We start from the raw sequence: 15,504 nt of genomic DNA on the forward strand, positions 1-15,504 counted from the left end.
GGAAGTTGGACGTCTTCCTCCGGTTGGCCTCTTCCTCCCCTGCCAGATCAAAGGGGTGGAGATGAACCCTAGGGAGGTCTTGGAGCTGCGATGGCTTGGAGGCCTGGGGAAGGAGAGTGGAGGTCTAGGGCGAGCGGGTTCAGGCGGAGCTGGAGGATTTGGGGCTAAAAGTCTGGGTTTGGATGCTGGATCTTGGGTTGGAGGACTTGAATGACTGGATGAAAGGGACCTACGATGAGAAGGTCTTCCAGACCGAGTTTGTCTGATTGGGGTGCCTGGAGGAGTTGGAGGTCTTGGTGTGTTAGAAGTAGAAGATCCAGTAGCAGTTAATCCAAAAACATGTCGGGGTCTTCTGTTGTGAGCAGCTGGACCAGCAGCCAGAGGTTTGGACTGAGAAGTAACAGCAGCAGCAGAGGAGGAGTCCTTAACTGTCACCAGGCCACAGCACATCAAACCAGACGCCATTATGGTGAAAAAGCAGGTTAAAAATAATAAATAAAAGTATTTTCAAGCAAAAATCTCAAAGCAGTAGTAAACACAATGGAGATTAAGAAGCACCTGACACCTCTACACCTGATGAGCCATCCCACATTTCTTTGTGCGTATCAGAAAACTGTACATTGATAATGTTACTGATTTTCTTCAGTTGTCAGAGAAATTTAGAAACCAGACAAAAATAACAAGAAAGAATGAAAGCATGATTAATAGGAGACAAGCTAAAACAATAAAGGATTTTGAAAACCAAACCAGAAGAGTACATTTGTATGATGGTTTGAGGTTGGTCTATGGATTCAATCGTTAGTATCTCAAGAGAAGAGGCAGCTATTTCAAGCAGTGCAGGGCTGCCCCAAGAGGGGCCCAGGGCTGAAGTTGGCCCGCCACGTTTCTAGGCTAAAAAGATGCTGTAATCACTCATTTTTGTGAGGTTGAATGCTCTTCAAATATGTAGGATCCCTAATTATTAATCATTTTTCAGAATCTAAGAACATTGGGCTCTTTGTGCAGGGAACTTGGGGTCCGACGACCATTTTGCGTCTTAACAATACAATAAAATACAATTTGTGATTGATTTATGCCCTTGGCCCAAATTAAGTTTCATTTTGGTACTCCTGCTGCATCCTGTCTATTTTGTTCTTATTTTCAAGTAATTTTGGAGTAATTTCTGTCACAAAAATTTCCTTTGGGATCAATATAGTTGCATCTTATCTTAAAAAAAGAACCAGAACACAATTTAAATAAATCCATGAGATATCGAGTGAAAAATACAAACTCCTTTGTGAGAAAAGTGTAAATGTGAAACACAACAAAACAGAAAAAAAGCAAATTTAACTTAACAAAGTTTTTTCTTCCAATGAGAAAACAAGTAGGGAGAACAGAGAAATGAGCTGACAGGGACGACAGGAGGAAAGTGTACGACCTCTGTTACCAGACCAGGCATGCAGATGTGCATCTACCCTGCGAGGAAGCAGTAGTGACAGCTATGTTAGCGGCTGGTTGGTTAGTTACTGACAGCGGCGGAGGAGTTGAGCTTCCGACTGTTCGTGGAGACGAAATGTACATTTCAGACGAATGAAAAAAGATTTAAGAGTATAATTAAAATAAAACTACAAGATATGTAACAGAGAAGAAGAAGTGATCATGTCAGAGAGAAGATGTATGATAACAGGCATATTAACCTGACTCCATTATTGTTAGTAACAGTTCAATTTAGTTGATTAATTAAAGGGCTGATTAACAGAAAATAAATCAACAGTTTTAATAACCTATTTATTGAAAGTAATGACAAAACACAACAATATCAAATATTCAGAGTTACTCCATTTCTCTAGAATAACAAAATATTTTAATATTTTGACATTTTAAAAATGAGTCAACATTTTAATTAATAATGAAAAATATAATTAGTTACAACCGCAGTTTTTACTGATACACTTTTATTCCAAAATCTGGTTACACTCCTGGTTGCCTGTGCTTTTAACCCAACTGATGACACATCAGGCCAAATTTAAGTTACATTTTTTCCCACGCATAAAGTTTCAATACTAAAGTTTAATATTCTATGAAAAATAAGAAATAATACTTTTTAGGTGAGTTCAATGTCTAACATCATGACCATACTGTCAAAAGTCCAGCTGTAACTGTAATCATTGGGAAAAAATACTGAATTTAATTCAGTTTCACTTTTTACTTATTGCTTTTTAGATTGAGGATGTGGTCAAAACAGTTACAAATGACCAGTTGAAATATTTAAGCAGCTCAATCCTAAACTTATCCTGTATGTTTTTGAACCACCCAGATTAAATCTGCATGCACAGCACGAGGTGTTTTGTATATAAAGTTAGTCACTGTGGCGTGACTCCAGTATTGTGGCTCTTACCATGCGTTGTGGGGTTAGTAGTGGGGTGGTTAGTGGTAGCAGATGAAACAGTTGATGTGCTGCTGGTTGTCTGTTGGGCTACAGAGGAAGTAAACAACCACAGATCATCAGTCATCTTAACAGACACAGCTGTAGGTACAATATTCACCGATGTGTGAGCAGACTGTCACGTTGAACACCTGTAAAGAAATGGGAAACTTGTTTTTTGTTTTTGGTGGTGATTTTTCAGTCCCTGCATTAACTCATATTCTTCACATTTTATGGACAACAACCGGTTAATCAGGCTACACTTTTGGGACACCAAGCTGAAAAGACAACTATGTGGGGAGAGATATCTAAAAACACAGCTACACAAATACAACATTTAGGGGACAACAGTTTATAAAAACAGCACATTGTAGTGACTGATTTTCAATCCATGGACAAAAGTCTTGTTCCGACTTTTCTACATCTGGGACAACAGCCTAAAACACTGGAGTGACACCGACCTAAAAACACAGCACATCAACCTTAAACCTAGCTACTCTGCAGGGACACCAACCTGAAAGCACACCCACACTGTGAGGACCAAAATTTAAAAACACATTGTTGGGACACCAATCTAAAAACCCAGCTGCAGTGTGGGAACATCAACCTGAAAATACAACATTGAGTGGACATCAACTTATGAAACAGCACATTGTGGGGACTGATTTCCCATCCAGGTTTTGGGCACATCAACCTTAAATCATGCTGCACTGTGGGGAAAACTATCTGAAAACACAGCTACATTGTGAGGACACCAATCTGAAAACTCAGCTACTTTGGAAGGAAAATGACCAAGAAATACAACTTTGAGGGGATAAAAACTTATGAAAACAGCACATAGTGGGACCGATTTCCAGTCCAGGTACAAGAGTCTGGTTTTGACTTTTCTACATCGTGAGGACAGCAACCTGAAAACATACCCACACTGTGAGGACCAAAAATTTAAAAACACCAATCTAAAAACGCAGCTGCAGTGTGGGAACATCTACTTGGAAACGTAGCTATAATTTGGAGGGAAACTGACCTAAAAATACAACATTGATGGGACAACAACTTATGAAAGCAGCATTTTGTGGAGAGCGATTTCCAGTCCAGGGACATCGGCCTGAATCAGACTCTGTGGGAGCATGGATCTAAAAACACAGCAACGCTGAGGGGACGAGACCTGCAACATCGCTACATTGGAGGGACACTGACCTAAAACACACCTGCATTGCGGGGACGTATAAAATGTCTCGACACAACCTGTGAGCTTACCCAAATTGTGGGGACATCTGGGGACAACACACACCTACATTGTGGGGACATCTACCTGTTAACGTATCTGTTCGGGGTGGACCACCTCTCACCCAGTGTCAGACCTTTCAAAGCACAAGCAGCTCTAGATGAAGCTGTTTTAAATAACAGATAATGAATTCTTCGTTCACACTTCTTGCTCTAACTACAAAAAACAAATAAAAAAACATTTGAGAGAAATAAAACAGTAAACAAAATTCATGACAGAAATCAGGACCTTGACTTCCGACGTTAGCTCGTGACAATAGTTAGACTTGGTTAGCTACCTTACCATGTGCTGTGCTGCCGGATGAAGCAACGTTAGTGGCAGGAGATGCAGGCGTAGCAGCGCTGGTGGTGGTGATGATGGTAGTGGCAGGCATAACTGATTAGCACAATAAGTTGGCATGTCAGTAACACAAAACACACAACCACACTGCGTTAATGGGAGAAGCTCCAAGCCTGTTTGGTTAAAGGACCAATCTCAAAAGTCTTTCTTGATTCAGAGACAAAAATGTGAATCAACGTAAGATAAGAAGCCTTTTTGACATTTGGCGCCAAACTGTGTTTCCAAAAAGCATCTTGGAGCCAATTTATTTTGACGTTTTCTGATTTGGCACGCTCAATCTGACAGTCAATGAGAAGCAACTGTCTGAAAATGAAGAATCCATTGTTTCAAATATTACTTCACATTTCCTATCATTAATCTTTCATACTGAGCAACATGAGTGGCAGGAGATGCAAAGTAGCAGCGCTGCAGTCATGTCAAGATGAGCGTGTCAGAAAAATATGGTAAAATTGAACATCGCGGTCATGATGTTCAGGATTATACTGGAGCTGCCCCTGACCCATAGTCAACATCATCACAAATTTGTAATATGAATTTAATTTATCATATATCTTTGGGGGCACACATTAAGTGAGCGACCTGTTAGCAACAATGCTAACGGCAAAAGCGCTGATTCTGATAAATGTGATTTCTAATGTAACGCTGTGTGCTCAAGTCTGTCTCACAGCGTGACGAGGAGCTGACACTGGACACCACACAAGTTAATCTGCGGTCAACACGACAGAAGGTTATGAATGTTAAATGTCTTAAATGGAGCGCTGCAGGTGGGACACTTCATTCTTTGGCCCTGAAGCGAGCCGACATGGCCTTGACACGGGGGCAATAGTAACCCGTTCAGAAGCTTTGTAATCAAGCCTCGAGCTCCGTGTCTTTTAGAGACTTTGTGAAATAATTCCTCAATGATAATCCGACTCTGAACGTCTTCTGTGATTATTTAAACATTTACTGCATGAAAAAAAAACAGCCATTGGCGATCCCGTGATACCTTGGTTTGAGTCTGTCGACTGTGTCTGTGGTGTCTCCTTGCTGCTTTTCCCTCGGTCTGAACGACTAAGCACAGATCTAAAAAGGAGAATTTGACTGATTGATGATCAACAAACAACGGTGGAGTCGAGTATGAGGGGGCAGCCCTACAATATAAAGTCGTGTCCAAAAGATTTAAATGCTGAATGCAGCAAATTGAGTGTGGCTTTTTTGTTGGAGTTTGCATGTAAAGTCAAGAGATGCTTGTGGCAAACAACAAAGCAGCGAAGCAGATGAAGCCTTACCAGAGGAGGAGGAGGAGCTGGCTGTGCTGCTGCTGGTGGTGGTATGGGTGGTTGGGGTTAGTGGCATGCTAGTGGTAGGGATGGTGGATGCAGATGGAGTGATGGGAGGGAGAACTGGAGGTGACAAATCGAAGGATACAGCAGAGGGACCACACATGGAGAAACAGAAGAGTTTAATGTGGCCGAGTGCGGATCAGGAACACACAATGCTCCTTTTAGGTGCAAAACAACGAGCGGTCTTTGACAACTTCATATGTACTTGTAATCCCAATCACACAATGTGCCGAGTATTTCATACCACTGTCTTTAACCCAAAGCGAAGAACAAGAGCTGATTTTCATAAATTCCTGGGAACTTTCATTCACCTTTACACAGTCTGAGGTGGAAAATGACTGACAGAAAGGTTAATTAACTAATGAAAAGATCCGATGAGCTCGTTCTTTAATGCAGCAGTAGATAATATTTATCTAGTCGAACACGTTCATCAGAACAGCATTAGCCGAGTCTTCTCGCAGGAAGGTGATGAATAATAGAGTGAACAAATGAATAATGAAGCGTTTAACTTTCTCAGAGGTGCATAAAAAGTGAAATGGCTGCAGGCAACTTTTGACAGGACCTTGACAGGTCAACCATGGCTGAGCTGATTTTTATGAGGGATGCCTCTTCAATAAACCATTGAGGATAATTGTTTTTTGGTAAATGACTTGCTTGAAAAGACATTTGGGATCTTTGATGAGCCCACAGATTGATCTTAAATTTCCAGGAAATGAGGCAAAAGAGAAGGAGACTAAAGAAGAGCTCTTTGGCTTTAGTGGCTATCAACAAAAATCAAGAGACCATCAGAGATCATCGACACAGCGGCTGAACAACATAAATGAACATTTTAAAAATGGCAAGAAGGAAGTTGAAAGACTAGAGTGAGAGGGAGGAATAAGACACGAGGAAGTGGAGAAGGAGGTGAAATCCCAAAGAAAAGGAGGCATGAGAAGCTACAGATGAAAAGGATGAAGAAGGGAGTCAGAAGGAGGTCGAGGGCGAGGATGAGGGTTGCTTACCGTGGCTGCTGGCATTAGTAGCATGGATGGTGTTAGTGGAGTCAGTGGATGAAGTGGCGGGAGAGGAAGCAGCTGGCGGTAGTGACAAGGGGTCGGGACGAGAGAGAGAGAGAGAGAAAGATGCAGAGGATGATGAATAGTTGTGAAGCTGCATGATCATCTTCAGAGCAGAACGAGGCAGGCTATACAGTAGAAATGATGCAGGTCCAGTTCTTGAGTTCTGCCGCTAGTTGTCCAGTGACATCCGAACACACGACCGCCAGCGTCACCACCACGACTGGATGACCAACAACCAATAGGGAAATTCAAATCTTGGATCCACGGTCAGTCCAGTCGCCAGAATAAAATGATGGCAGTCGATGTTCGAATTTATGCATGTTTCATATTCACGTCTACAATACGTGTGTGAGCTGACTGTCATGTCGGGAGGTGGAGGGGTGGGGCTGGCTCTACTGATGGTTGCCAAGCTAGAGACCACATTTTCCAGCCACGTTAGTGCCGACAACGCCGGATATTTCTGATGGATCGTTGGGACATTGCCAGCTGTGTTTGTGGTGACAAATCTGGATATTTCTGATGACACGTTCGGTGATTTTTCCAGACGAATAACGGCAACAAGACCAGAGTCTTCAGGACATTTCCAGCAGTCTGTGGCGACACAACCAGATATTTCTGACAAGTAATTGGGACATTTTCCAGTTGTGACGTGGCAACCAAAACAGACATTTTTGATGCGTCACTGGGATATTTCCAGATATTTCTGATGAGTTGTCGGGACATTTCCAGCTCTGTTTGTGCCGACAAAACTGGATATGTCTAACGCGATTTCTGGACATTTTCCAGCTGTCTTTGTGGCTAAAAAACCAGGTATTTGAAACCAAAACTTTTATTTTCTGGACCCTTGAACCCTTGAAAGTTCTTGCTGTTCTCACCTGGGATTCAGGTGTCCTGCTGACCCAGAAGTCACAAAGCCAATTCAATAAATCAGAAGACTAAGACTTCCTACTGGACCAATCTAATTCAAGGATTTAACAAACAACCCTGTGCGTGCTCTCCCATGGCCCGTTGACCTGCCTGGGCTGCCGTCGTCGTTTATATTCTGGAACAGATGCTGCATCCTAATTGGCTCGACTCCGTTTCTCTCACGAGCACAAAAACTGACCTTTAGAAAACTGTCCCTCTGAGGCCTCCATAGTACAGGATAGTGTGAGAACTGACATTTGGGGAGTGGAGCTGGGTCACGTCGTCAGCCAGCCCCCGAGCTACTGTCCCAGATCACGTGACCTCCTGGAACACAGCTGATTAGCTGGGGTGAGGTTTTCTGATCCGTGCACGAACAGCGTTACAGTTTTAATGGTTTGGGCTGCGACTGAACGGCACCCTGGGGTGGTTTCCTCTCTCTGGTTCCTTCACATTGGTTCGACTCAGGGCACAGAGGGGTCGTTTAAGGAAAATGTCACCGACAGATCACGCTGGAGGAGATTGTTTTCCACAATGTTTGGAGGGAGTGAGTGACAGAAGGTAAATGCTTATTAAACTGCAGCCTTCCTTCACTTTATTTTCTCATCTGCAGACACTCAAGCTTGTGAAAAAGGGTTATAAAGTACATGCAGAGTGCAGCGTCTCATTTACACCAACTGAGACTGAGAATCATGTCCCTGTTCGACTTCCTGTCTTCAAGTTTATTTCATTTATACAGCACAAAAAAAAAAGCTGACTGGGAGGAGTATGGAGGTGATGCTGCCAAGGTTGATGGTTTGATTCCCACTGGGTTCACTGTTATTAAATATGAATGTGGTCCTGGAGGAAAACCTCAGGTGTATACATCATTCTCTGCTGCAGGTAAGTGTTTCCACTCAGTGAATAACGCTGCCAGGTTTCCATGACAACAATATATGCACTCATGGTCCTTGAGGTGCTTTGGATAACAACTTTAAAGAGAAATGTTTGGAAGATTCAGCATGGCTTAGATGATGTATGAAGGTCAGCATGAAGTGAAATGAAAGTTTTTTTCTGGATTCATAGATGCAGATGATTGTAGAAGACAATCCTCGCTGAGCGCGTGATTCAAGCTCAGTCCTCAAAATGATGGAAAGGTAATTTGTCTGACTCACCGGATGTAGATCCTCTTCCTTCTGCAATCTACATCGTTACTGTCGAGCAACTACAACACTAAGCTACTGTGACAGAGTTTAAAATGCACTTAGTCTTACTCCCACCTTTGAGAATTTTGTTTTCATTTAATCATTCTGTTGACTTTTTGTGAATCTCAAAGTTATTTTCACATGAATGTTTCCTGTGAAAATGACCTTGCTGCATCTTCTGTACCTCCCTGGTGTCTGTAGCTCCTCCTGTCCGTGCGTTTTGCATTGCTGAGGGTAAGTTGTGTGAAAAAATGCCTCGAAAATTGAGCCATTAAAGTCGTAACCTTTGGTGTATATTGTTCACTGTTGACACTATTGTGACACCCTGCTGTTTTGTGTTGATTTTAACAGTTTAATATATGCTGATGACCTTTAAATTGAACTTTTTGGGTGCCATTTGGCATTTCACCCCACGTCATGTGACTAATGTAGAGCTGCAGAGATATTCATAGCATATGAGCTTTGAAGCCAATAATGAGTTATACTGTCTTCTGTAGGGGCAAATAAATGCAGGAAAACAGTCTTTGTGTCACCTTATTCTACCCCCTACCCACATCGTTACACTAACACTAACCTGCTCAGGAACGCTACAGACCTAAACAAGCTAGCAGCTGATTTCACTGTCAAGGCAGAATAAGTTCCCCCCAATGCTATTTTGCAGGCAGAGGCACCACTGCTGCATCCTGGGTTAAGCTCCGCCCACGACGATTGTGATTGGTTACTTCGTACTATAAGGTACCAAAAGTAAAAGACCGAAAGTAGATATGTTCTCTCCAGATTAAATAAACCGACAACAGGTGTGAAAGTGACCACAGACATCCCAGTTTTTTATGAACAGTTGTTAGGTCTATCATGCAGGTGTGTTTATTTCTCCTACCTGGGCAGCCCAGTCGAGGGGAGTCACAGCTGGTGGTGATTGGTGTGTTGCTGGGTGGGGAGACACCTTTAGGGAGGGGAGGGAAGATTAAAAACAAAAAGGTTAATCAGTTAAAATGATCAGGGAACGAGGTTTAAACATGGGACAGGTTAGACAACAAAAGTCATGTTGTCAGTGATTTCAGTAATCAGATATTAAGTTAACTGATATTAATTCAATCCTGGAGGCGACGTAGAGGCTATTACACAATGACATCAGATATTCGAGGTCATTGGTTGATTTTACATGTGTTTTATAAATGGCAGGAAACCAAGAAGCCTAAACAACAAAGACAAGAACCGACCAACAAACCAACCCACCGACCAACCGACCGACTGACCGACCGACCAACTAACAACCAAACAACCAACTAACCAACAACCAACTCGGTCAGTCGGTCAGTCGGTCGTCCGACTGACCGACTGACCGACCGACCAACTAACAACCAAACAACCAACTCGGTCAGTCGGTCGTCTGACCGACCGACCGACCGACCGACCAACAAACCAAACAACAAACTAACTTGGATGTTCAGGACAAATTTCAACCCAATACAGTGAAAAACAGTCTGTGGGCGAGGCTGAGTAGAAGTATTAGTAGTAAGAATCACAGAAATGATGACATTAAACTCTGTTTAACTCATCACTAAAAGTGTTTGGACTGCAGCTCCAGGATGATGTCCCATGAATTTAACAGAAGTCGTTTCATGAATCTTTTCACTGGGAACTGGGACAAGGTCCAAGTTCTGGGTGAGGTGGTGAGGAATGACTCAGCTGGAGACAACAAAGGAGGAAGCAGCAGAACCTGAAGGTTAAATGTGGTCTGGTTATTACAGTTATAGTGACGTCACATGGTCATCCATCCATCATCCATCATCCATCCATCCATCATCCATCATCCATCCATCCATCATCCATCCATCATCCATCATCCATCCATCCATCATCCATCCATCATCCATCATCCATCCATCCATCCATCCATCATCCATCCATCCATCATCCATCCATCATCCATCCATCCATCCATCATCTATCCATCCATCATCCATCCATCATCCATCCATCCATCATCCATCCATCCATCATCCATCATCCATCATCCATCATCCATCCATCCATCCATCATCCATCATCCATCCATCATCCATCCATCCATCCATCATCCGTCATCCATCCATCATCCATCCATCATCTATCATCCATCATCATGTTGAAACGTTCTCACAGTATTTCTAACATCTGCAGGTTTCCGATCGATCAGTCTGTGGGCTGTGGTGGGAAACAGATTGGCTGCGAGCTCGGATCAAATTCCTGATGTTTTATTCCAGGGACAGTCTGTCTCAGCGAGGGCGCTCACAGCAGCCACAAACCAAGCGCTCCTCCAGCACTCGGCCGTTTGTAAATGTAATGGTGAGCCCGGCTCCGGCCCACACATACTGTATATTCACAGGCCTTCAGAGGGAGTGGGAGAACAGGCAGCCAGTGAAAGCAGACACTGTGTTGAGTCTCACACACACACACACACACACACACACACACACACACACTGTAACAGAAGGAATGTGTTCGGGAGAAGTCAGCAAATCATCGCAGTGATCAGCCGAGTGAGAAAGCAGGAATTCAGTAATCGGGGACGGCGTGTGGTTCAAAGGAGGTGAGAACGGCTGAGGATTGTGTCCTGTCACGCTCCACCTGTCTCCTCGTCCTTCCACTTCTTTACTGTCATTCCCTCTTTTTGCCTTTCTGCTTTCTTTCCTCTCAACCTGGTCTCATCACTCAGGGTACAAGTGACACTCATTCAAACTGTGTGCAGGTGATATGTCAATCCTGCGTGGAGAGCAGACCCGTCAGCTGACCTTTGGCACCACGATAGCAAATATAAGTACGTAACAGTTTGGTTAATCTGAAGCAACAGAACCACTGGGATACATTACACACCTGATGTTTCATTTCAACAGTCTCTCCTGGGTGACCCATCCACAGTGTTTCCTCCAGGAGAAGTTCAGATACTTGTGTAAAAACAGACTCTGGTAAAAGTAGAAGTGCTGATTCAGCTTCTTTACTCCAGTAAAAGTAATCGAGTACAGGCTCTGACATGTACTCAGAGTATCAGAGTAAAAAGTCTCCCTCTGAAGGACATTTGTGGTCAAAGCTAACTGAAGCTCACGTCATATTAATATAATTCAAAGACTATTAAAGTTAAAGGTAGAGTCAGTAGGATTTGTCCCAGCTGTTCCTGAACGCACCACAAAGATAGTTGATAGTTGAGTCTCATTCCCAGGACGTCAAATAGCCACATGTTGGGTTGGTAAAGCGTCCGAGCAGCAACAAAGAGAGAAGATAAGAAACTCTCTGCAGATACGAGACACTAACACGCCTTTTCTCCCCATTCAGCCTCCCTCTCTGTCTGTTCACGTCTTTTACGTCTTTGTTTCGTCTCGCTGCGTCTGCCGTGCGTGATGTGCTCTGATAGGTCGACATCAGTCTGTGAGTGGATATTGATAGATATGGATAGTGGATGTATTTTAAGGACACCTGGAGACGTTCTCAACCTGAGCCTGACCAGAGCTTAAACACAACAACATCGTGATGAGGAAGAGGGAAATGCAGAAACGTCCTCAGCTGACATCTACTCTGGTGATCTGGTCGCTGTGTGGGCCTCCACTGTCTTTCAGGATACTGCTTACGAAAACTATTTCACACAGATCATTTTTATGATGTCAGCGATTTCAAGGCTGCGACAGAGGATCGCTGTCAACGTTCATCAGAGGTTTACTCACCTCCACAGCACTGACATTATTTATTTCACTGTTGTTACTGCTGGTCTCACTTCTCTTCCTCTCCTCGATCCCTCCCTCCTTCTCATTCACCTCACTTCTTTATCTTCCTCTCCTCACACCACCCTCTCTCGTCTCCTCATCCTCTCGCTTCATTTTTCACCCCCCACTCTGCTCTTGTCCTCTGCTATCTTGCTCTGAGCAGCATGTTGTGATTAGAGAAGATGAATGCTGCTTTGTGCTCCTCTGCTGGACCACTGAGCTCTTTAACAGGAGAAGGTGTCGGTCAGGACGAAGGCAGATAACGAACACGATCACTGATAATAAGCTATAACTGCTCTAATCATTCAGCAGACCAACATTTACTGTCATTACTGTGAAAATGTGTATTTCATCTGCAGTAAGAGGCGTCACATTTACATGTTTTATAGGATAAAAGGCCAATCGTCCGCACATAAACATCCTATCTGAATTTCAGAGAGATCGGTGAGAGGGTGGATGTTGTGTCACAGCAGCAGAATGTAAAAATACATAAAATGAAGATTTTCCTCTCAGTGTAAATACAAACAGCCTGTACGTCTTCATCAGGGTGACAGTAGCTGATGAACTATAATGATCTAATGACTTAACACCAGGCAGCGGACTATAATTCAGTCATTACTGGAAAAACATGTTCATTATTCTCAGGTGAGCGGCTGCCACAGCCGGCTCATATTCAGGGCGAATATTCTGCAGCGTTTCATATGAACTCATGGCGGACACAACAACACTGAGGCTTTTCAACAAATATGTAGTTTAATAAGATTTTCCATTTGCTGTTCCTGAATTTAAAACATGAGTCTGAGCAAATACGGTGATTCAGATAAACCCGTCCATCACTGGGACAAACAGACTCCATGTTTCTACTCAAAGACAGAAAGAAGTTCATGCAGAACATTTGCTGAATTTACAAGAAGGAACAAATCAGTCAGAATCAGTCAGAGACAGAGTTTCACACAGTTTATAAAGTGTCTCCAACTCAACAACTCACTAAACTGACACATTTGTTAAGGGAGTCTGGGGACAAAGAAGTCGCCTATACTGGTTACTGGTTAGTGTGTTTGTAAAATGTGACATGTTTAGATCAATAAAATGTTTCTTCTTTCATAAATTGAGTGTAAATGGTGAAATCAGTGTAAACAGTGTGTTCAAACAGCTGCTAAATGTTGGCAGGTAAGACTTTAGCACTTTAGACACAGAAGCAGACAGGCTGGTACAGCCATGCTGCCACAAACTGACACTTTGTACAAGGAAACAAACAACTGACTGTTTTCATTTAATGCTGAATTCACAACAAGGAGACAATGATTCAGAATCTGTCAGAGACAGAGTTTCACTACGTTAGAGAGTTTGTTTTAACTCAACAACTCTTAAAATCACCACATTTGTTAATGGAGTCTGGTGATGTTGTGGTTTCTAGCAGAAATAACAGCCGAAACTACTAAAATATAAACAGAGTTATAAAAAGTTGTAATTCTCCTTTAAGGGAGATTCTGTACAGAGACTGTAAGGCACCATCACAAAGTGTGTGTGTGTGCATGATGTGTGTGTGTGGTGTGTGTGTGTGTGTGTGTGTGTCCTCAGGCATCACTAAGAGATGAAAGACAATTTAACACAGACACACACACATGCATGCCAACACGTAAACATTAAACACACATCTACCTTAATGAAGCATCGACACGCATGTTCACATATATAAGCTCACACACCTACACACACAAACACACACACACACACAAACACACACACACACACACACACACACCTACACACACACACACACACACACACACACACACACGCAGCTCGGCAGGCGCCTGGCGACAGCTCCGTCTCTGCCTCCATCAGCAGCAGCCTCGTTAACCCACCAGAGAGGAACATAAAACCGGCCTCAGAAGGTCCCGAGCGCTTTGGTCGCCTCGTAAAAAGAAACATTTTCAAGGTAAACGAAATCAACGCACCCCTCTGAGCCGAGGAGCCGAGCCTGAGCGTCCCGCTGAGGACGGAGAGGTCCATCAATTCAGAACAAACTCTGATTTCATTTTTAATTTCAGCTTGAATTCATTCATGAAGCTGTGATTAAGACTTAAAGAAGGATTCAAATGAAAGTGAATATTACAGCAGAGGCTCGAAGTCTTAAAGTTCAGGCACAGAGTTTAGAAACGTTCAGCTGTTTGATTTTAATCACAACCTGCCACCAGAAATCACCTTCTTCTGTTCACCTATCCTGATTGTTTCTGACTCATGAATCATGTTCAGCACACGCTCTGACTTCTTTTCCTTTTGTTCATTATGTAATTAAAGAGCATCAGACGCACAGACGGAGGGGAGTGAAGGTGAACGACACACAGGAGACTGTTTACTTCCTGTTTCCAACTAACAGCCAGCGTCAGATTAATTAAACCAATGACTGACGGTGCGATAATGACAAACTCAGGGACCTTTAACCTCCAGACCTCAACAACAGGGAGGCCTTCAGCACCACAGCAGGGGTCTGAGGGATTCAGGGACTTAATAAATAACATAATAATGAGTAAAATGCAACATAAATGTTTTACATATGATTTAAATTCACCTCTGTGTCGTGAACTTGAGCTGCAGCCTCTCGATGATGACGGACCCCGAGATTAACAGAAATATGGACGCAGCAGATTAGAGATCTTCTCTTCAAGACGTCTGACTTTTGTTTGAGTATTTCTTCTTCTTCTTCACTCTTCTTCATCCGTCACTCACCCAACACTACAGCAGACTACATGCTGAGCCTGTACTCGATTACTTTTACTGGAGTAAAGAAGTTGAATCAGTACTTTTACTTTTACCAGAGTCTGTTTTTACACAAGTACCTGAACGTCTCGAGGAGATGCCGTGACAGTGAACCTCACCCGCTGTGAGCCCGAGGCTGCACACTACTCTAATTTTGTCAGTTTTTGCATTTAGTTTTTTGCGGTTTATATTTGTTGCTGTCCAGTTTTCTTCTCTTTTCAGCAACAGCTTCATAAGGACGTGTCTCCGGGGCTTCAGCAAAGGAAATAAACCTCCGAGTGAGGAGAAAGAGATAAAAACCAATCGTCAGTCAGCAGCAGCAGCTATAAAACTTCCATTATTGAAGAATGGAAAAAGTCAGAGTTTGTGAGCTCTGAGGCTGTAAAATAACCTGTCAAAACACTGCCGGCTTCACATGTGAGCTCACCTTTCAGGTCCAATCCGTCCAGTAACTCTGCAAACCTCCATGTAAGGACGGCGCCGAGTCTGAAACACAACTTTTCACTCAG

The 15,504-nt window shown here is 43.1% G+C and overlaps 1 protein-coding gene across 3 annotated transcripts in view; it reads right to left on the minus strand.

Annotated features, from left to right (window-relative positions):
- The window catches only part of adgrg6 (adhesion G protein-coupled receptor G6), an 80,120-nt gene that overhangs the window by 37,085 nt on the left and 27,531 nt on the right, over positions 1 to 15,504 (minus strand). For 2 of the 3 annotated variants that reach the window (XM_084376757.1, XM_084376756.1), the window contains one exon: positions 9,373 to 9,438. In XM_084376757.1, coding sequence (XP_084232883.1) covers positions 9,373 to 9,438 — 66 coding nt within the window. Of the gene's footprint in view, positions 1 to 2,377; positions 2,456 to 3,971; positions 4,065 to 9,372; positions 9,439 to 15,504 lie in introns of all 3 variants that reach the window. The other variant, XM_084376755.1, reaches the window with a different exon arrangement.

This window comes from Pagrus pagrus (genome assembly GCF_965226575.1).
Source record: "Pagrus pagrus genome assembly, chromosome: 16".
Lineage (NCBI taxonomy): Eukaryota > Metazoa > Chordata > Actinopteri > Spariformes > Sparidae > Pagrus > Pagrus pagrus.